We start from the raw sequence: 21,716 nt of genomic DNA, 5'->3' as shown, positions 1-21,716 counted from the left end.
CCCGGGCCCTGCGCTTTTTTGTTCCCCGTTTGCGTCCGCTTTACTTTTCTAACGGAGCAGGGGTGGGTGAAGGAAGAACAGACACGTTAAAGACGCTGCTTTAATTCAATTTTTAAATATAACATTCATCAAGTAGTTAAAATAACACCAATTGAAAAAAAAACCAACCAAAACCAACCAAACAAAAAAAACCCCCAACGGAATGAGCATTTCTGGTTATTGCCCAAGATTTGATTTCTGCTCGTCGTTTATAAGGGCCTTATCTTACATTTAGCCAGCCAGCAATGTATTTTTCTAAATATTAATTTTAATAGCAAGTCTTTTAATTCCCTGTTACATTTTCATATCCATGAAATATCTGAAACCAATCACATTCCTTGTTATAAGTCTAGAAAAATGTATTTAATTAGCCATTACTGTGCACTTCGCTTTAAATATTTATTTAAAAAAAGACAATGTTTAATCTGTTTAAAAAAAAAACAACAAAACAACCCAAAACATAGTGAGGATACAAACTGAATTCTAACCCTCGGCAGCAACAGTTTCTAAGTGGCAATGGAGACTGCCCTCCTGAAGAACACCTCTCACTCCCACTCCCACAGGAGGGGAACCCATGCTGCTCCCGTCCCTGCTCTGGCTGGGGGGCTGGCAGTGCTCTCAGCGGGTGCTTGTACCCAGTCTCAGCATCAGGAACCGCTCAGAGTCGTGCAGCCATGGGTTTCTGTACAGGAATCTGAGCGTCTAGGGGAAAAAAATATATATAAAAAAATTAAAAATCTAGTAAATACTTACTGCAGTACCAAAATGCTGTAAATACTACTCCATCAAATCCTATTTGCTTTATTTTTTCCTTGGTCATCGGGTTGCACAGTATTTCAAATAAAGAAGAAAAATTTAAAGCTGCAGTCAATGACACAGCCAAAAATACTGTGAAAAGGTATCATTAGGATTTTTAGACAGATAAATCTGAGGAATTTTTAGGGAAAAAACACTGTGTTTAATGTATGATCACTGTCCAAATTTATTTATAGCTTAAGAAGCTCTCTTTAAATGAATTAAGAGATCCCCCAAAACACTTACCAAGCACGTCCAGGATTTTATTAACAGCCTCTTGATTTACACTGTAAGTGAATCCACTGGACCTACACAGTTAAAAGAAAAAACCTTGTTTCTTCAATGAATATTTCTTATTCCTGTCATTTCTATAATCTGAATTAAACATTTCTATAATTTCATCATATTTTTCATCCTACCAGCATACATATCAATTTTAAGGGCACAGCAGACTTCTAAGCAGATTGTGCTCAAGGACAGCTATGGTTTCTTTATCTTTCTCTTGTTCACAGTCCTTCTCTCTTCCCTTGATTTTTATTAGGGACAACTGCAGGAAGAAAACATTTGTTTGTTTTCAACTATGATTTTCAAGACTGTCTCTCTGAAACTGAACCAGATCTTCAGCTGATGTCAAATTCTGTAGCACTCAATTGATTTATTTCATTTACTTGAAAGGGAAATTTATCTGTAGACACCTATTTAGCATAGTGACATGGCAGGGGATATAACAACAACAGTACTTTGTGTGCTTTCCAACAGCGCTACAAACCTTAACCAATTTGTTTCCTGAACAGAGACATAAGAAAATAGCTCAGGGTCGTCAGCTGCCAACTACGTTCTGTGGAAAGCTCAAGACAATGTGAGGAGCAGGACTGGTCCACTTGCATATCAAAGCCTTGGGAGACACTTTGAAAACCAAATGGTAAAGGCACTCAGAAGCAGCCCACCAGTGGGTTAACAAATTTTGTGGCTAAGTCCCACAGGAGTGTTTTCACTGTGAGGGGGTGCCACTCTGCTTCTACAACCTGTACAGAAAGGAAACACCCAGATCTTCACCAGGTGTCCTGGTTTACTGGGATGTAATTTGAGAGTCAGTTTTCTGTTGAGAAAAACTGATTTTTTTTAAGGACTACAACACTCTATTTCATGGGAACAAAGCGCTAAAACTTTGTTATAGGTTTCAGCTAAAGCTGGTATGTGATGCTTAAGGTCTTCAGCAGCGTTGAGATAAATGGGTGCAGAGGCTGGAGGAAGCAAGAACCCGGGGAAGCTGACCCAAGCTGACCAATTAATACTCATCCATACTATAAACGTCACATTCACTATAAATTGGGCAGTTTGCTGGGGTTGGCCCTCCTTCTCCTTCTTCCCTCTTCCATGGCTGACATCTCAAGGGGGACTTGTTTACCACCCCACCTGTGAGGCCTACTCCCCCACAATATTGGCTGAGTATAACTCTGTGTATTTTTAATTAATATTGTTATTAATATTAGTTTTTATTATTATTCTTATTTTATTAAATCTGTATCTATTTCAACCCACGAATCTCCTTTCCTTTTTCCAACACCCCTCCCTGAGTGGGCAGGAGGCACAGGGTGACAGAGGAACCGCATAAACCATGACACCACAACTCAGGTAAAACCAATCAACCAGTTGACTGGTGCACAGGCAGTTAGGATTCTGCTCTTCATTAAGAAGCTCAGTCATTAAGAATTGCCAGTAAAACCACACACAGACTTCTGTACACCAAAAAGCCAACGTTACTTACATTTTCTTCTTCTTCACTGCACCTAGTTGCACAAGAGCTGCTAAGGCATTTTTCTGCATGTCAGAAGACAGCGCTTCATAACACTGTGTATTCCCTACAGAGAAAGCAGAAACACAATGAAAAGTTTTATCACAGTCCCATTAAGCAATAAGATTTTACAAGTGTAGCCTGTTAACAGCTGTACACACCCTTCTCAAGAAGCTGAAAAATAAAGTTGCGGACTCCAGGTATAAACTGCTTCTCAGTAAAGGCTTCTTTTGTTTCTGTTGAGAGGTATCTGAAAATCAACTAAAATTTAAAGAAAATTAGCACTTCTTTCCTTTTGATTTTCAATTTTTTATTAATTACAAACACACACACATGGCCTTATAAGGAAGCAACACTGTTACACTTTCAAAAGCGTCAAAGGAACTCAAAAGGTATCATTACATAGAGCATCTGAAATTTTTATTACTAACAGGCATGAGAATCTTCAAATTAAAATAAGGTTCAGTATTACTATAATCATTACCTTAGACATCAATCTAACATTCCTGTTCTCACAGTAAAAACCAGTATATTTTTTAAAGCCATATATGTTTTACAGATAGGAAAAATTGGGCAAATCAGTACAGTTCGGCCCAAGCCACACACCAGATCATTAACAGAGCCCTCATCCACCAGGTTCAAACGTCTACCAATTCATTCCCACCAATACCATGCTGACGCACTTGAGATTTTAGCCTCCTATTTTTGTATACACTGCTTATTACAGGAACATAAGTGTCTAGTCTTACTAAAACCTCGGAAAAGCAATTAATTTAAGGAGATAGGGATGGAATTAATGACTCCCCAAGAAAGCTATCAGATATGAGATGCAAACACATTTCCGCACCTGGCAGGACAGCGGACATAAAATGAATTAAGCAAGAGTTCTCCGTAAGAAAAACCAAAGAAGCTGGTAGCAGCACACTCCCTGTGAAGCTTATAAACCCACGACAGCCCATCACATTACAAGGCAGTTACTACTTCAGCCAGTTGGAAAAGTCTGAGTCAAAAGCTGAAGTCAGGATCCCAGGGGCAGGGTGGTCTTTAAGATACTTGTTACTGCTACTTCTCAACTCTTGCACTCCCCAGCCATGAAAACAGCCACTATTTATCATAGATAAATATAAATAGACTAATATAAATAGTGATAAATATCATATATTTATCACTGTTTATATTAGAAGTATCACAGTCCTCCTTGTTTTCCTATAAGACATGCGAGGGGGAAAAAAAAAAAAAAGATAATTTTCCAAAGAACAACATACCTGATAACCTTCCACAAAAGGTCTGAACATAGCTGACAAGAAAGATACTGTACAACTTCCTTTGTCAGTAGGGTAGATTTACTGCTGAGTTGTTTGAATGGCATCACATTTTGTGAGCAGAAAACATCCTTCCTCAAAATCCTGGGAGAGAGAAGCGTAACTGAAATTTTAACAACTTCAGTAAGTGCAGTTACCTTTACCCACAAAATCAACAACAACAACAACAACAACAAAAAAAACACACAATGGGCACCACTTCCATTTCTGAACTTGGTCTGAACTAGAATTCCCCTATATACCAGAAATCCCCCTCTAAAAAGGCGGTGGGAACGTGTTCTTGAACACAGCAGAGCAGTATTTTGATGAGCAAGGGGCTTAGGAACAAAGACAGCAGTGGTGGCTGCTACTGTAAGAGGCAGCCTGAGCTCCCTCATTTTGTCAGAATAGGGACAGGCTGTCTGGTTTAGGGTGTGGGGGGGCTTTGTTTGTTTAAGTCAGGGTTTGCTTTTATCATATGTGCACTCCTTGCAATAAATGATAACATAGTTGGCTGACCTGCCCCCTACCAAAGAAGCAACACAATGGCCAAAAGTTACAAACCATAGAAATGTTAACAACAAAATGATTTTGTCAATATCAGCCTAAGGGGGAGGGGGACACAGAACACACACACGGAGGACACCAGGGGATGGGACACAGACATGACAGATCAGTAACTTCAGATCAGCAGTGGTGCCAGTCAGCCTCAAAAAAGGCCCAATTCTCTATCTCTAAAAATCTGAGATTTTAATATAGTTGCAAGTCTTCAACATTCTTAGGAGAATTACTCTTATCTCTTTTTTCTTATGCAGGAAAGATCACGAACATAGTCATCAGATATTTGGCCTTAACATTGATAAAAATAATGTCTAATCAGTTTTAAATCCAAATAAAAACCACACCCAGACTTACCACTTTATATTGGGTATGATGTTGAACCAATTTTATTTTTTTTTTACTAATAAACTTGTGCTCACCTGTGTTTCAAGCTGGCTGGACTACAGCCAGCTCGGACCCAGCAGGATGTGTCCAAACTGACACAGCACGTCCTGCAGGGAGCACGCAGATGTACCCAGCCCTGTGGTATGGTGACACACATGAACAATACCAGCTTCGTCCGAGCCATGCTTGTATGGGTTAGGGGGTGAAACAAAGGGAAGCTCTTTTCAAGCAAAATCAGATGCAACTAAAGCTTCCATAAGACCCTACCAGGGACCCTGGTACACCATTAGGGAAGCTCCCACTTCAAACTCCTTCACAGGCTACATTGCCTCAATCTGTAGAAGATACTGGCTGCAGAAGTTTAAATCAGGCTTTCCCATAAGCACTTCCCTCATAGTGCTCACAATGCACTATCTGAATCTATACAAGATAAACAGTAGTAATAAAAAGCTAAGAAGGCTCAACCATGAGCCATCAAAATATTCCAGAAAAAAAGTTTATTTATGCACAGAAACATTGAAACCTTCAGAGTTCAAGGTACAAGAGGAACATTAGCTGTTGTATAAACAGTACCAAGTAGATACCACTTTGCTGTGCAGTCAAGGAGAGGTGGGTACAGAGGCGGACTTTAAGAGATGAGGCACTGGGTGATGGCACTGTCCTCTGGTACCCTTGCCATCACAGACCACAAATACGGAGCTACACCAAACAACTAATCACAGCTGCACTAGGACAAGTACAATCAACCAGAGGACAATAGGTACTTAAAATTGGTAATTAAAAGGTAATTTTAAAAGTAAAATAGGTAATTAAAATTGCATATTCTATTTGCCAAAGATAACAAAGACATACAATGGTTGATCATTAATTGGTATAATACCTAGAGAGTTTAACTTCCTGAAAGAGCAGCAGTGCCCCATTGCTACACAATCTGCAAGAGCTTTTAGGAAAAAATATTCTGGTGTAGCCTCAGTGAGAATTCCTGTTTTGTTTCTGTGCCAACAGGATATACCCACTCTCTGACATAATTCAATTAAATCTACATTAACACTTTTTTCTTCAGAGCCTAAGGTCTCTTTCATAACTGCAGAGGACAGTACTTATACTTCATTTTAAAGACTGCTTTATACATATTACTATATGCATGCTGGAAGACTGGTAGATTTATGCAAAAAAGCCAAACTTCTGCTACAGTTCATTTCAGAATTGGGCAATTTCAGGATTTTTAGTTTCTTACTGGATAGGAAAAAAAAATATTGCATATACAACCTTGTGGATTCAGGCAATGTTTTGCAGCTGAACAAATGATTACCTCTACTCTGAGCCCCTTTTAAATTCTCCCTCCCACTTACAGATCAAGTTGATACCACTGTAGGTATTTATCACAAAACACTTGTTTGGCAGAGCCTTGAAATCAGATGCTATTTTAGTTGGTTGTGTTACTGACTATCAGTATTTCTGTATAAAGGTTGTTTTTACCTTCAATGAAATGCCAGGAAAGAAGATGAACTCATCAGAAAAAACGTCTCTCAAGAAGCTGAAGCAGCTGTAGACTTCCTCTGAAAAAAAAAAATTGTAAAATACTTGTTTAAAAACATCATTTAAAGCATGCAAGTGAAAAGTGATTTACTCCTTATTTCAGGGAGAGTACCTACCTTCAAATACAATTTGGACTTGACACTAAAAGCATACAATACCAATACAGCAGAAACCACCCCAACAGAACAGCAAGCGCTCAAAGCATTTGATTCAGCTGTAACCAGAAGGAAAGCGCAGGGGGTTGTGGCTTCTCAGAACATGCATTAAGCACCACATAATCAGATGCTACACAAAATTTAGGCATGTATTCTGAAAAGCTTCTTTAATAAGAGTGCAGTATTAGAAAACACTGAAATACTTCAGAAACAGTAGTGGCAAGAGAAGAAAGATTGAGAAGAGGCTGCACCATATATAAAAGTTGCACACAATTTGTAAGCCAAAAAGCTGGTCTGCTAAACACCAACAAAATAAGACACTTGGGAACTGGGATCACCTCATCTTAACCCTGCCCCATCAGCAAAATATATCTACTTTCAAAAGTACCAAAGGGTAAACAAACAAAAGAGGCAAGCATATACCCCTGTCCCCTCGCAACACAACCACCCTATGCCATGGGACCTCACTCAGACCATAATGTTCTCAGGAAGCTCCCACTAGCAGCCGCAGGAACCTCATGCTCCTCTTAGAGCTGACAGCACAAGGAGCAAAGGCAGCGGGCTCTCAGAGCTCCCCAGACGTACCTTTTCTGAAGCTGCGTGTCATCTGTAAGGCAACTGCCACCAGAGACGGACGCACAAAAACGTTCAGCAGCTGGTTTCTGTAGGTGGCGCACATCAGGATGGCCAGAGCGCGCTTGAAGACAATTTCCCCTACAGCTCCATCTTCCACTCCTTTGTCATGAAGGACCACATGGCCATCAACAAGGCAAGCGATGTTGGAATGCAGGGTGAGGCCAGACAGGACTGCTTTTTTGGCACACAGGTTATCTAGCAGGAGAAAGGAAGATGCAAGAGGGAACACAACTCCATTGAAACAGCCTAAAATGCGCCAGTGTTGCATTAAGTTTTAACACTGAAGACCAATTATTACAGCAAATATCCAGTTAGAGAGAGATTCTAAAATAATCCACACCAGGAATTGGCAGCCTTGGCATAACTTGAGACAGAAAGAACAGATTTCAGACATTTCTGCAATTAAAGCACTTTACATTCTTCCACTTGCTAACAATGACAAATACTTCCTTTGTCTCCGAAACAAGTATTTGGAGCCTCCAAAAAAAAAAAAAAAAAAAAAAAAAGAGGAGAGATCTGTTTGATGGATACATTCATCACTAAGGAAACTGAGATCATACTTTTGCTTAGACATTTCTGACACTACTGTTCAGAATCAGATGCACAAGTCTTACAATGTTTCTTCTCAACTCCCACATACAAGGAAGACACCATCTCAAATTAAGTTTAAAGAAATCCTAACATAAGTTTCATTACATAATATAACTGTGCAAAGAGAAACCAGACCGTATTTAACCCCAAACCTCCTCTTGTTTCGAAAGACAATCCTTTTAAAATGCCTTGCTTTTGCAAAGCAGTGTATGGTTTTGGTGAGCTGTTTTAAATGAAGTTCCTCAAAGGCAGGCGTGAGTTTCACAAACCTGTGGGCTTTAGTCAAGCTTTTTTGTCAGTGTGACACACTGTGAGCTTTACTCAGATAACGAGTAACATCTCAAACCTTGAAAGTACGCTCGCCTTTTTAGAATACCTTACACTTTAAACATCACTGAAACATTCCCTGCATCAAATGGGAACTCTTTGGCAAGTAAGAAAAGCAGCAATAAAAACTTCTAACTGAACACTAAAATATACTTTATATGTTCACAGCACCACAATCATATCATGTCAATATAGCTTCTGATGGAAAAACTACTATTATTTCCCCTTAACATAGACTTCACATAGAATGTCCTTGCATCTTATTTGCTCTTTCAGCCTACTTTGTTCCAGTTTTGCTAAAGTTCCCAAGTTTCTAGCTGCAATAAGCAGAAGTGTGAGCAAGTAATTTTGCAGTTCCTGTTTTCAGTACAAAATTTCTAAAACCAAGCAAATGTTTTGCCTGTAACAACCAACCAGCATGATACAGGGAGAAACAACTACCTGCTTCAAGACAGAACAACAGACAGGGTATGTGTAGTTGCTGACTTGGCAATGTAATCAAATTAGCCTTTAAGTGACATTTATTCTTTCAAATAATTAACAATCCAAACCAAAACAACAAACCCTGTTTCTATGCAACTGATGCCCAGAGAGGGGCTAGCACCCCCCATCAAGATCTGCTCAGTTATTGTCATTCCCCCGTTTCATTACCATGCCTATTTTCCATTCCCTGTCTACACCTCAACTCTAATAAAGCAAAAGCTTATTCAGTGTTGCTAAGACAATAAAGAAAATTAAAAAGCAAACCCAAATGTGGTATATTCCACAGTTTACTGTGCAGGAAGAGTCTAAATGAAGTTTAAATATTGCTATGAAATTCCTCCTTTTACCAGTCTGGCAGGAGCAGACCTTGTTTGCATTCACTGCAGTGCAGATCCCTGGAAGGAGAAGTGGTTTTCTTCCAGAAATGAGAGTCCTGTTATAACTGCAGCCTGCTCGTAGTTCTTTATTGCAGTACTGAGAGGGATTCTTGATTATACACAAGACTACAAAAGCAAAGATCCACAGTTTAAGTCTACCTAAGGTGAAAAAGTAGATGTATTTGCATGACACATCATTTTTCTTTGCTGGCTTTACCAATTATGTCACGAGGCTCTAAAATTAACTACCTGTGTCACCTTGGCTCACACAGAGAAGTTTAAAACAATTATTCACAAAGTCTGGATGGAGAATCAACCTTTCAGCAGCCAATATAGACACATACATTATATATGTATGTATGTATGTACACACACAATATATGTATATAAATAAAAACAAAAAAGAAGCCTCCTTCCCAAAAGTCATCACTGTTTCTGGGTATAAAGCGAAATCTAAAAATAAATAGACAAATTATAGTTTTGTTTCCACTAGCTCTTTGCCACACTCACAACTTACACTATAGCCAATATCAAGCAACAAACATAGCATCACACCAAGTTTAGTTGCTGCAGACCAGGTAATTGCCTATGACTTATTCAGAGTTCAGAGACAGGCACTAGGCAAATCTCAGTACTCCAATACAAGCACTTTAACATTTCACCCTCATTCCACTCTTCAGGAAGTAACAGTGTAATATCTGTTCTGCCTCCACCTAATTGCTTTTCAAGGTAGTATCTTCTACAGCCTGAGCCAACACCTGCTAGGTTTTAGCATCATTTGTAGCATATCCTAAAATCCATTTACAGCTCTGAAGAAAACATTCTGTAAAGTTGTCACCATACACTGCTTCCACAGAAGCAAAAAAAAAGGGAATAGAAATAACACTTTCTCTGCATACCAGGCCATTCAATGAATCCTCCAAAAGCCTGTGTTAAGCCTTTAAGCCACAGGGTCTTTTCTATTAGAAGTTCAAAATCCATGGCTGGCAAATTCTGGAGCAGAACAGCAGCAACTAGCACCCACGGGCTCAAAACCATGTTTTCTATTTGCAGGAGCTCCATTTTGTAAGCTACGTCACTGACAAATTCTTGGATATCCTCAGATGGCTTTTGGGGGAGATGCCTGGCAAAAAGAACACAGTTCAAGGTAAAGAGCTTCAGAACCTGGAACATAAAACCACCCCCTTCTTTACTTCTTCTGTATTGCTCCCAGACCCATAATCACTTTATAGCACCTAACATCTGGAGGGTGATGCTGCTGGTGTGCTATGTAGAACGGAAGTACAGAGTAAAACATCAGTAGCTTCGTGACAGTATTTGAAACACAGAACTCTCTATTGATGCTATATATTTGCCATCTTAAAAAAATTCAAAAGCATTTTATTTTGTGTAACGAATCGCAAAAGCCACCCAATCCAGTCATAGCTACAGCTCCCTGGCACATGATTGCATAGCAGTTTGCAGTAATAAAGCAAGAAGGGAGAGAAAGGCAGAATTTTTAAGTGGCAAAACCACCAAATTCTCAGAAAACAGAGCTTTGCCTGGGTCATGCATCATCATTAACATCTAAAATGGCATCTTCTTGACACAGTGCAAAGCTATGCAAGTAACAACCTGTTTCAGAAACACCCAATCACAAGCAGGATAAGCTTCTGATCAGACAAAACAGGTTCAGCAGTCTAAATAGTCAGGTGGAGGGGAGGTGAAGAAGTTGAAAACAAGGTACAAGAGAACATCTTAATTATTTTACGCAGGTGAGGATTAAACAAATGCTTTTCCTGTGCACAGACCACAGAAAGATGCGGTACCTGGGAACCAAATTGTATGGGCACCGATTGATTCTCCCAGACGCCAAGGTTCTAAGTGACACTGGCTGGCCAACGTAGATGTGTATGGTACCAAAATTGTCACTGAGGATTCTTCTGGCTTTTAACAACCCCTAAGAAAACAGGAAGGGCAAAGAGCAGATTTAGGTGCTACAGGGTGTGTATACCCCCATCCTGTCCTGACCTGACATCCCATGTCCGGTTCTTAAGTAATTTACATACAGATGTAGATTCTTTGGGCTTTGGGACTCCTAGGAGTTCATATGCATACAGAGATTCTTCTAATATCCTCTCATAGCTGATGCTGATGGGAACAAGGTACGTGTCAAAGACTTCACGTTTGAAAAACGGTTCCATCACAATGCTGAGAAGACCTGCAAATTGGAGAAAGGAAGGGAAAAAAAGAAAAAAGAAAAAAGTGAATCACTTGTCTTTTTCAAGGAGGGAAAAGCAATTGCAACTTAACTTTGAAAAAGACATCTCCAAATTTTAGAAACTGCTACTACGTGTGCACTGTGCTTGTTCTCTCTTCAAGCAAGCAGAAGCACAAAACATTGCCCAAGCTCTAAAAGAGAAGATAAAAGTAAGCAATGCATTTGAACAACTATTTGTGCTCTTTTCAGCAGCAGTGTTCTGCCCTCGCAGAGCATCTTCCTTCTTAAGAATCCCCATCACTTTTACAGTTAGTTTACAATATTTCTCTCCTGGTCAGGAAAGCCTATTTTCTAGAAAGAAAACAAGGAAAAGTTATGCAATTAAGTACACAATGGGGTAAAGAGAGAGAAAGCAGTAGAGTGCAACAGCTGTGTATTGCCCTTCTTTGCATGGCCTTGGAACTCTAACCATAGCGTTTTCCACTACTCTGACAGACCTCACCCACTTCCCACCACTTTAGCATCCCTTCTTCAGACAGGAACTTATGAAGAACATAGCCTAAGGAAAACACCAATAATCATAAATGTTCCAAGTTTTCAACAAACCTACCAAACTTTGGAGACAGAGTCTTGGCAGTGCGGCTTCGAGTCCCTTCAAGAAAAAATTCAATTGGGGCATAGCCACTCTTCAAAAGTAAAACAACGAAAAAAGCTGGTCAGAAAACTAAAAACATTTCTTCCATACTGCCCACAAATAATCTTAAGTACTTAAAATATAAGTAAGTTGTTTTTTTTAACAGAAGTCATGCATGTCTAACTTCAGTCATCTCTAGGCCCACATTCATCCACACCATATAGTTAAATTAACAAAAACATTGTGTCTGTCATGAGATATGGGCACATGATACAAAGCAACTGATGAGCAACAATTTGTTTACCACCTACTGCTGAACTACAGTAACAACAGAGTGCGTGCATACTCTTCACCTACAGCAATTCTGAGGTAAAACCCGTTTAATCAGATCACAGTGAAGACTTTCAATCACAAAACTGTAACAAAACGTGCATATTTCACATGAATCATTGCAGCAGAATATTTCTTAAGCATACAGTTTGAGAGTTCAGTGATTTGTTTACCCTTAACATTGTTTTTACATATTCAGCAAACACTGCCCAGTAGAGTCTGTTCCCACCGAAGGAACGTCGCATAAAAAAGGCACCTGCCCTTCGTAACAGTTCACCAACTATTTTCATTCCTAGGAAATCTGAAAAACAACCAAACAAAAAACAAAACCACACACACAAAACTTATTAATCAGTATCAGCCAGCAGGATCAACCACTTTCTCCAATACACTGATTAAATTACCAGAATAAAAATCTCTTTCAAGGATTCTGTTGCTGCAAATACCTTTATTTGCTCTCAGGTTGTCTAGCAAGACTTATATAGCCACGAATAGCATATTATAATATGCTTTTGCTATTTTTTGTATGCAGCATTCACATAAGGCAATTTATTTTCATAATTTAGATGGCCATATTTCAGTCACAATAAAGACTAAATTTTTGAGGTACATTGTCTCATTCATCTTCAAAAAGATCAGTTATCACTGGATATATCCTAGAAAACACAGAAATTAACTGACCAATTACACTATATTATACCATTTAATATTACACCATATTTATACCATTATCCTGACTCATCACTTTGGGAAGGGCACACCAAAGCAGCTAATTTTTTTTTATAGTTTTCTAGTCTTAAGCAATCATGCTTAACTTGTCAAAACCAGAGAACGCTTAACATTAACAAATTCTTCAGGAAGCATTCACAGCAGGTCTACACAGCAGCTGGCCATGTGCCACTTCAACCTCCTTGCCACCTCAATCCAAGAAACACTTGAGGAGAGCTATTCACTCGGTAAAATAAATTCACTTTTCCAGCTGCAATGCTGGCAATGACACATATGTATATATGCGTGTGTGTAAGACATATATATGTAAGAAAAAAACAGATAAAAGGAAATTGGCTATAGGACCCTGGGCAGCAATAGCAGCTGTCAGAGCTTCCCACGTGCAGAGGTCCATCTTTTTCCCTTACTCTCCTACTATCCTCCCTCTCTCCATACAACACAGGCTCTATCGCCTCCCTTACTTCCACCCTCCTGCCACACACACTCAACCCCCTAAGCAGGATACTGACTGTATGCTCAGTGCCTCTTCCCATCACACACTGCCACCCCACAAAGTGGGACATCCTTTCCCACGCCTCAAGCCGACAACACCTCACCAGCTGTGTCTCTCCCAAGACAGAAACACAATCCCAGCACCAGCAAGATTCCCACTAATGCACAGAGCATGTTCTGTGGTGCCACTGACAACTGTCAAGTTCCACTTAGTTAATCCCCATAGATCTATCCCTATGTTACTTGAAGCCAACCAGTTCCTAATAAAGCAGAGGCACTTGCCACCTACAAGTACCACTTTGAGAGTGAGTTTGTACACTGCACCTTGTGAACCTCTAACACAATATGCAGTAAATACAACTGCAGCCATAGACAACTGTGGGTTTTTTTCCAGAGGAATTTAAAACAATACACACATGCATCAAGGTGCAGGTCCCTAATTCTGCAGAACTTTGACCTCAAAATACCCAAAGCACTTAAAAAAAAACGTGAATCGCTAAAAAAATCCCTCTAAACTAAACTAAACTAACAGTTTCTTTAGATAGTGTTCTGAGGCCCAAAACTCATAAAGGCTCAAATCGAAAAGTCAGCGCAGGATTACACTGATACTTACAACGGCATGTGAGCAGATTTGGAATGATACAAGACAGGTAAGCAGCTGAAACATCTTGGTCAATGTAGCTATGAGACATCAACTTCCGAATTCAGCAGAAGCTAATCTGCATCACTCAGAGGCAAGATACCACTAACTCAAAGACCAGCAGAATCTTGCCTTCCCTAACAAGCACATTCTCCCAGACTCTGCTGATTTTCTATTGGTTTTCTTAACCTCTCGACAGGAAAAATAGACTATAGTAGAGTAGTAGGCTCCCAGATCTTTGCTAGCTTGCTTGTGCGCCCACAGCTCTGCACCAGATCTGAGGCTGTTGTCTGCCTGCTTACAAGATCTGGTTGATACCCAAGACTTCCAAGATCACATTTCTTAGTTAAATATCGCCAGAGTCAGGATTTTCAAGAAGACATTAACTCAGAAGATATTTACTGTTAAAACTGACTTCATTTGCTTTCAAATCAAGTGTCCAAAATCTTGACAATTTCTTCTCTGATGTGAAATTTCAAACTTGCTATGAAAAAAATCACCTTTGGACTCAGTACTGATGAGAAGCGTTCAGATGCTGCAAGCACCTCACCCAAGGAAGTTTTAACAAGACACATTTGGAACAGAATTTAAATACAACTTAGCAGCAGCTACCAGATCCCTTGTTACTGATTCTCTGAATCCTGAAAACATTGTTAGCATAACATACTTGCCTATTCCTGCAGCAATGACAGGCAAAGCCAAGTCGTATGTATACAGCAAATAAGACAGCATCAAAAAGTCTACGTAGCTTCGGTGACTAGGAAGCAGTACAACTGGATGCTCTTGAATGGCATGTTGCAACTAAAAAAACCAACAAAACAGCACAAATAACGTTGTTCCAGTATTTACAGACTTTTTTTTTTTTAAAAAAATGTAGACTTTCACAGGGCTTCAAACAGAAGCTGATTTCTTTAAGGGAGACTTCTCTGTCCACATACTCTATACCTTTCCAGCATGGAATCACAGGAAATGTTGAGCAATAGTTTCCAGATTGACAACCTGTGGTTCCACAAGCATCACAGAACTCAAAAGTCAGGGACACCTCATTACATGACAGTCTAATTCAAATCCCTTTTGATGGGGATGGGAAACCCAATAGGGGCTGACACTGCTATCTTCCAGGAAATGGACTGCACCCTCCAAAACAGTGGCATCTTGCAACAAAACAGAGGGACAGCAGCTCCCCAGGGAACTGAGGTAAACTTAAAGCATCTTCTCCTCAGAGGTGCACAATATTTCAACACTCTTAGCTGTATGAAGGTTTTGCAGAACAGCCAGTTCACTCAGCCACATAACATTACGTTTTCACTCCCAATTCAGCTAAATGCATTAATAAATTTATAATACCAGGCAGAAAAACTCTCAGTGACTCATCAATGTGACAATCACAAACACATGACTGGAAGTATTCCTTACCATAGGAAGCATTTGGAAAACAAAAAAAAAGTCCTGCTGACTGCCTTTAAATACTTTCATACCATTTGTCTTTCCCCACACCGCCACTTGTTAAGAAATGCAATAATAAACACATGTGCAGTCTTTTTTTCAAAGGGTATTTTTCATATTTGTTACTTGGAGTGGAGATTAGAGTCTCTGACCAAGTGACTGGTATGAAAATACTATAACTTTTTTTTCCCCCCACCGGTACTTACTCTCTGCATTCCTTCTTCATTCACACAAACTCTCTGGAAAAGCCGTTTAAATATTTTGCTCAGAGTAAAGGCAAAAAATCTGATAGCTCCTAATTGCATACTGTGGCCCATCTCATCCAGGATTTCTGCAGCTTCTTCTTGGATAATATCAGGTGATTCTCCTATCTCTTTTGCTAACTAAAGAGAAACAAACCAAACAAAACAGCAGTCAGATGTTGTTCCCTTCTTCTTGCCCACGGACACTATTCTACATGTCACAATAATTATGGCAGAACTACTGCAACAGTCAGCAAGATTTTATGTGACAAGCGTGCATCTAATCACACAGAATCTGTTTGGTGTCAGCCAACAAGAGAAAGCCAAGTTAAAGCTGTTCAAAATCATGAATGAGCTTAGATATCAACAGCAGGGGGGAGGGCGTGCAACAATTTCCCCACCAAAAACACCATCTGAACATTTTAACCTGTAGCATCTTCTGAGGAGATTTAAGTTCAAAGAACATTTCTATATTATTGGTTTGAAGAAGGCTGTATGCAATTTTCTTTGACTAGTAAAATGAAACCTACGTTTGCAGAGATATTCACAACATAAATCTTTGAAGTGCATTTGGGTTAGATTTTAAGACTTGGCTGAAGAACCTCAGTCCCATCATGCTTGAATTTCTTTGTAATGTATTGCTTTAGCACTGGCTCGCTGAAATGCATACAAAGCGCTGTCTCTACAAACTTTGCAAGTCAATGATCTTTTTTCTGTTGCTTTGCACATTCCCTTTTGAACTTTCTTAAAACAAACCTAAATAATGGTTGCCCCTCTTATTTGATACTTTGAGCCTATAAATATTTAATTGAAAAGTTAGTCTTTTTTATGGAATGAAGAACATGCCTTTTACTGAACACAGAGGAGGAAAGAAATGGCAGAAGAAAAAGCCTCCAAAAAAGCACGGCTCTGGAGGCCAGCACTGCTAACCTATTATTTCTATTTTGTGACATATGAGAACATCCATCTCCTCCAACCTACCTCCATATACCACCTTACTATCATATCTAACAGTTCAATTGTGTTTTAATAAATGCATTTATCCATCATCCTGCGCATTTCCACACATAGCTGTAACTGATTATTTTAACCACTTAAAGCAGTCAAAAACTGCTTCCACTTGAGCCTGAGAAAAATCAATCTCTCTTAGGAAGCCAAAAAATTATTCTCATTATTCACTAGGGGAAGCGTTTTTGTTCTCAGTCACCAGTAAAAGGCTTCCCACACAGCTGATCCCGTGTGAATTAAGTGAATGTCCGCCATAGAGCTAAGCACTCACTCCTCAAAAATCAGGAATCAGAAAATCAGACCAGTCACATACTGCAAGCTAAACCAAACAAATGAACTTAATTTCACATACTGAACACTAGTAACCTCAGCAGTTTGTCACATGAACAAATTCTAGTATGCTTGCGTAAAGCTATATAAACTCTGCCCAGACAGGAGGCATGCTAATTGTAACTGGTTGGGCATACTGCCCACAATAGTCTCCAATACCTTCAGTAATCTCTAGTTCAAAGCTGAGAACTAGGTTGCAATGTCAGGTCTTCTAACTCCCTTCAACCACTTGACACTACCCAGGGAAATATCCATCAAAATAACTTTCCATTAAAATTACAGCATTTCAGGAGAAAACATCACATAAATGTCTTTCTGTCAAATCCTTTGTAAAATATTTTCTTCAGTAAATGTTGTAATGTTTCTAAATTTGAAAAAGTAGGGTTTTTTATTTCACATAAATGAGCAATTCATGATGGCAACTGGACCATCTTGTAGGACATGGTTTGGTCTATCACATCGTAACAGGTTTTGATATATCATAGGTAAAATTGATCATTAAAAAAATAAATAAAATGTTATGGTAGCCACTCACCCAGGACTAACCAAAATATCTTCTATATTTCTACTAGCCCGAGATTATTTTTCCTGAATACTGAAAGCAGTTGCTCTGCTAATTAGCACACGCTCTTATTTCAGCCATTTCAACACAATGTAAAATATGAGCCAGTTTGAATATAAAATATTTCACTCACTATGACGTCATAGCTGCCTTTCCTCTTAAAACAAAAATATGGTTACATCTGAGACAATGTTTCTAATTCAAAGAATTAATTCTGTGAAATTAAACACTTATTTTAAGGAAAATAGCATTTATGACTGATTCATAAACACATCACCAGACTATAAAATTCCTACAAGACATCTTCCAAATACAAAGCTATCCACTAAGAAGGAGACTGTTCATGTCTTTCACAAGGCTGCTCTGTGGCAAGGATAGTGAAAGAGGGGAGGAAAAGAAAAAAGTCAACCACATAGGACAAGTTAGATGGTGAAGTGTCATATATGCAAAATCAAAACACTATTTCATGAATAAGCTATCTAACAGCTTTAGTGAGAACTCCGTGGTAAATCAGTATCTGTTTTTCCTGACAAAAGAGTACAGCTCTCAAGTTACTGATTTATTGGACCATCTTTCAAGCTACAGCTATCACGTTTGACAACATCAGCGATAATCGTTTTTACCCTGCTGCCACACAAAGCTCGGCTGTGTTCAGTCCACCTCGTCCTACAGCTCAGTGTCCAGCCTCACCTGCTTGATAACATATTGAACTTGTTCTGACTGGAGAACAGCACTTTTAATAGCATTTGGCTTGCAAGGTGAAAATCCCTTGTAGATCACAGGAGTATAACATTTCATCGCGTATCTCAAGTCGCTGGACAACCGTCTCTCCTCCAAGATATCTTCAAACTCATCTCTCTTCTTTGATGTGAGCTCTTTCTGCTGGGAACATACAAATAAAGAATGAGACACTGTCTCAAGCCATGCAGTGGTCTGCTTGGCTGCAATACCACAACAACAGTGTGCAATACTTTTGAAATGTTCAAGGTTGGGTTGTTTTAGCTTTCTACAGTGTATGCATTCCACATTCTGAGTTAACGTTACTTGTGTGGAACAATGCTGCAAATAGAAAGAAAGGAAAAAACCAACATGAACAACAAAAAACCTCAACCCCTTCCAACTGCAAAGATCCCCAAATCACCCTATGCCACGTTACTTAATTCTGCCCAACAAGGAGAAGCTGAGAGAACACCCGGGAGTTGAAAGCCAAAGTGCCTTGCCTCCAGCCTCTCCATGATTAACAGGTATTAACTAAATCACCTTTGATTTCAACTCTTGCAGCTACATAAAGACAATGCCATGAATAACACTATAAAAACACAACCACCAACATAAAAAAATAATCCCTGCTACTTTAAATTGCATCTGGGACCTTGGTGATTTGCGCTGACTTTCACCAAGCTTGGACATGAGGTACATACAACACAGCCAGGCAGGAACAAACAAAAAACCTTCTACCAGCCAGCTGAAGATCAAAATGCAATATGGTGCAGACGTAGGTAAAAAGAGAGCACAGCTTCTGAGTAACCAACACCACTGCTACACAGGAAAACAAATGGTACATTGAAAACTAACTGTGGATACGTCCTGCTGCAGAAATCTCAAGTGACAAAACTCTTCCCCTTGAGTCCATAGGCATCCCCTGTGCTGGAGGGAGATGTCTCCTATCATCTCTTGTAACACCACAGTTTGTATAAATGACCCCTCAGTCTTTCCAAGACTGAAACTGTATTTCACTACACTTCAGAATAGCAGCAACAGCCACCAGACAAGCAAGGCAACTGGAGCAAGCCTCTGTAAAACACAAAGATAAAAGTATTGGCTACGATCAAGCATCTTTTTAAGAAAATGCTAAAATTAAAAATGCTGATGACTTCCTTACAGCACCACTTGAAGGGTACAACCTTTTCATTCTTTCTGCCTCCTCTTTCTGTACACAACCTGTGCAGAACCAGTCTGATAATGAAGGATAAAACATGTTGTTTCACGGGCTCTCACAATGACCTTTTCCAGTGCCAAGAGGAAAGCCTGGCCAGCAAACAAACGAAAGAACAGCAGGAGCAGATAAGCAAAATGCCCAGTAGTGGTGGCTGGGTTTTCGATCTCAGGAGAGGGAGTCATGTTTCACTGCCAGCCCACCACAGCCACATCAGCAACACTATCAAAGCAGCTGACATTTAAAGTAGAGAGCAAACATTTAGTTTCTGTCCATTCATCAACACAACATAATTTGGCAAAACAAAAAAGTTACGAGGAATAACTCCATTTAAGAACACAAAAATTCCTTCAAGGCCTCAACTGTACTGAAAGCCAATTTCACTTTATCAGAGAACACAAATCCTACTATAATGTTTGACCTTCTCATATTCTTTTTCCCCACACAGTAAGTACAGTCAAATTTGGATACCACCCTCCTACTACAGCAGCACTTGGCAGATTGTCTACCTTTTCCTTCCACTATTGCAGTTTAGAGAATCATCCCACAGCAACTGAAGAATGAACTTTCCAGGGACTTTTAAAAAAATTCCACATAATGTACTAAATCCAGGCCTGTATTCTTAAAACTTTTAGGGGATTTTTTTTCCTGTATGGGTTAGCATTACAGTTTGCAATCTTTCTTCTTCCACAGCTTTCAACTAGTTGGTGTTTTGCAAGAGCCAAGTAAACTAAGAACCATTAAGAAGACTGGAAATAGTTTGTATTAGCCATCTGTTGCCACTAACACCTCGTATCAGCCCCCCGATTAAAAATAAAACAGAAGATTCCTTATGCTCTGTAATAGCAAAAAAGATAGCTCAGAATAGCATCAAAAAATATTAGTTGGCTCTAAGTATACACCTACTTAGATCAGTATTTGACAAGTCACTGCTCAGAAAGTCTAAGCAACATTTACATCAATTACCGAAGTTTAAATCCTGCAACTACATAAAACCCAGACAAAGAAACCCAGGGCTCAGCTCGGGTACTATCAGCCACATCAGCAGTCGCTGCGCTGCTACAGCCATCCCCCAACACAGCTCTGGTGAGTGGAGTTTTGCAAAGGCCGCAGCCGATGGAAAAGTCACCTCTCCGCCACTGTTCCTCATTTCACATTTCCATATTCAAAGTGCAACTGATCTCTCTCCATGGCAATAGGTATTTTCACGCCCTGTCCTGAAGTAGCACTGAGGGAGCCAAATCACGCACACTTTACCGACCATGAAAGCATAGTAATGCTGCTTTCACACATTACAGACAAGCTGTTGTTTCAGCTTTGATTGCCAACTGATAGAGAGCACATTAAGAAATCATGCTGCTGGAAACCTTGACATCTGGCAATTCAGTCATGGGCATGGCTACTGCAACACCAGTGAAGTACAAACATAAAACGGCAGGAGCCTGGAACTTCTCCCTGTAACCTCTGACAGCAATAAAACAAGAGCACTCATTATGTGCTTTGGATACCAGCATACAGCCCAAGAGACACAGAAGAGAAGTTTGGGAATCTCTGATGAAACCAGGAGCTGTTTCCCTCTCCCGAAATGCAAGTCAGGAGAGGGGTTTAGCACCCACACACAAACCTTCTTGGCTAAGGCTGGCGTAGGAGCTGCAGGGAAAAAACAAGGTGCCGCAGTAATTTCCACCACTCAACACGGGAAAACCTCCTTCAGCCAGTCCATCTCCACAGCAATTTTCTAGCTGTGAATCTGGGGTGGCTGGCCGGGTTTCTGTCCCATGGGGCTGGCCTGGCAAAGCGCCCCCGTGCTCGGACACCTGCCGCCCCAGCCAGGCCTGGCTGAGGAGCTGTTGGACAGAACTCCTCTAAAGGCGAGCCGACCCCCTTCTTAACCCAGCTGGCATTTCACTGCATATCTGCATCGGAGCTCTGACTGTCGCGGCTGACATGACAGGAACTGGGGAACCAGCTGGGGAGCAGAAGTAGATTTGGGCCCGCAGCAGCCGGGGAAGGCGAACTTGTGAGGGAAAACGTCCGGTTTCTGCTTGGCCACGACCCCGCTGGGACCGGGGAGAGGCCTCGTCCCCTCCTGGGCTCCGCAGCGTGCAGTCCCTGTCGCCTGCTCCCGTCCGGCGAAGGGCGTAGAGCTGGGAAAGCCGTGCGCGACACACCCGCGCCCAGCAG

General features: G+C 40.2%; 1 protein-coding gene across 1 annotated transcript; it reads right to left on the bottom strand.

Moving 5' to 3' along the window:
• Positions 1-697: 697 nt before the first annotated feature.
• Positions 698-18,537, bottom strand: GNPAT (glyceronephosphate O-acyltransferase; the record flags this gene model as incomplete). Its single annotated transcript, XM_010189627.1, is given in 15 exon segments — positions 698-741; positions 1,081-1,142; positions 2,603-2,696; positions 2,791-2,890; positions 3,895-4,035; positions 6,355-6,434; positions 7,155-7,400; positions 9,883-10,106; positions 10,792-10,922; positions 11,032-11,183; positions 11,794-11,869; positions 12,321-12,448; positions 14,680-14,809; positions 15,661-15,837; positions 18,287-18,537. Coding segments are annotated over 15 exon segments (2,036 nt in total), but the record flags the coding sequence as incomplete, so codon positions are not given.
• Between the last annotated feature and the right edge of the window lie 3,179 nt (positions 18,538-21,716).

The sequence above is a fragment of the Mesitornis unicolor genome, unplaced genomic scaffold, assembly GCF_000695765.1.
Source record: "Mesitornis unicolor isolate BGI_N332 unplaced genomic scaffold, ASM69576v1 scaffold21268, whole genome shotgun sequence".
In the NCBI taxonomy this organism is placed as follows: domain Eukaryota; kingdom Metazoa; phylum Chordata; class Aves; order Mesitornithiformes; family Mesitornithidae; genus Mesitornis; species Mesitornis unicolor.
This window is presented reverse-complemented; position numbering and strand designations above follow the sequence as displayed.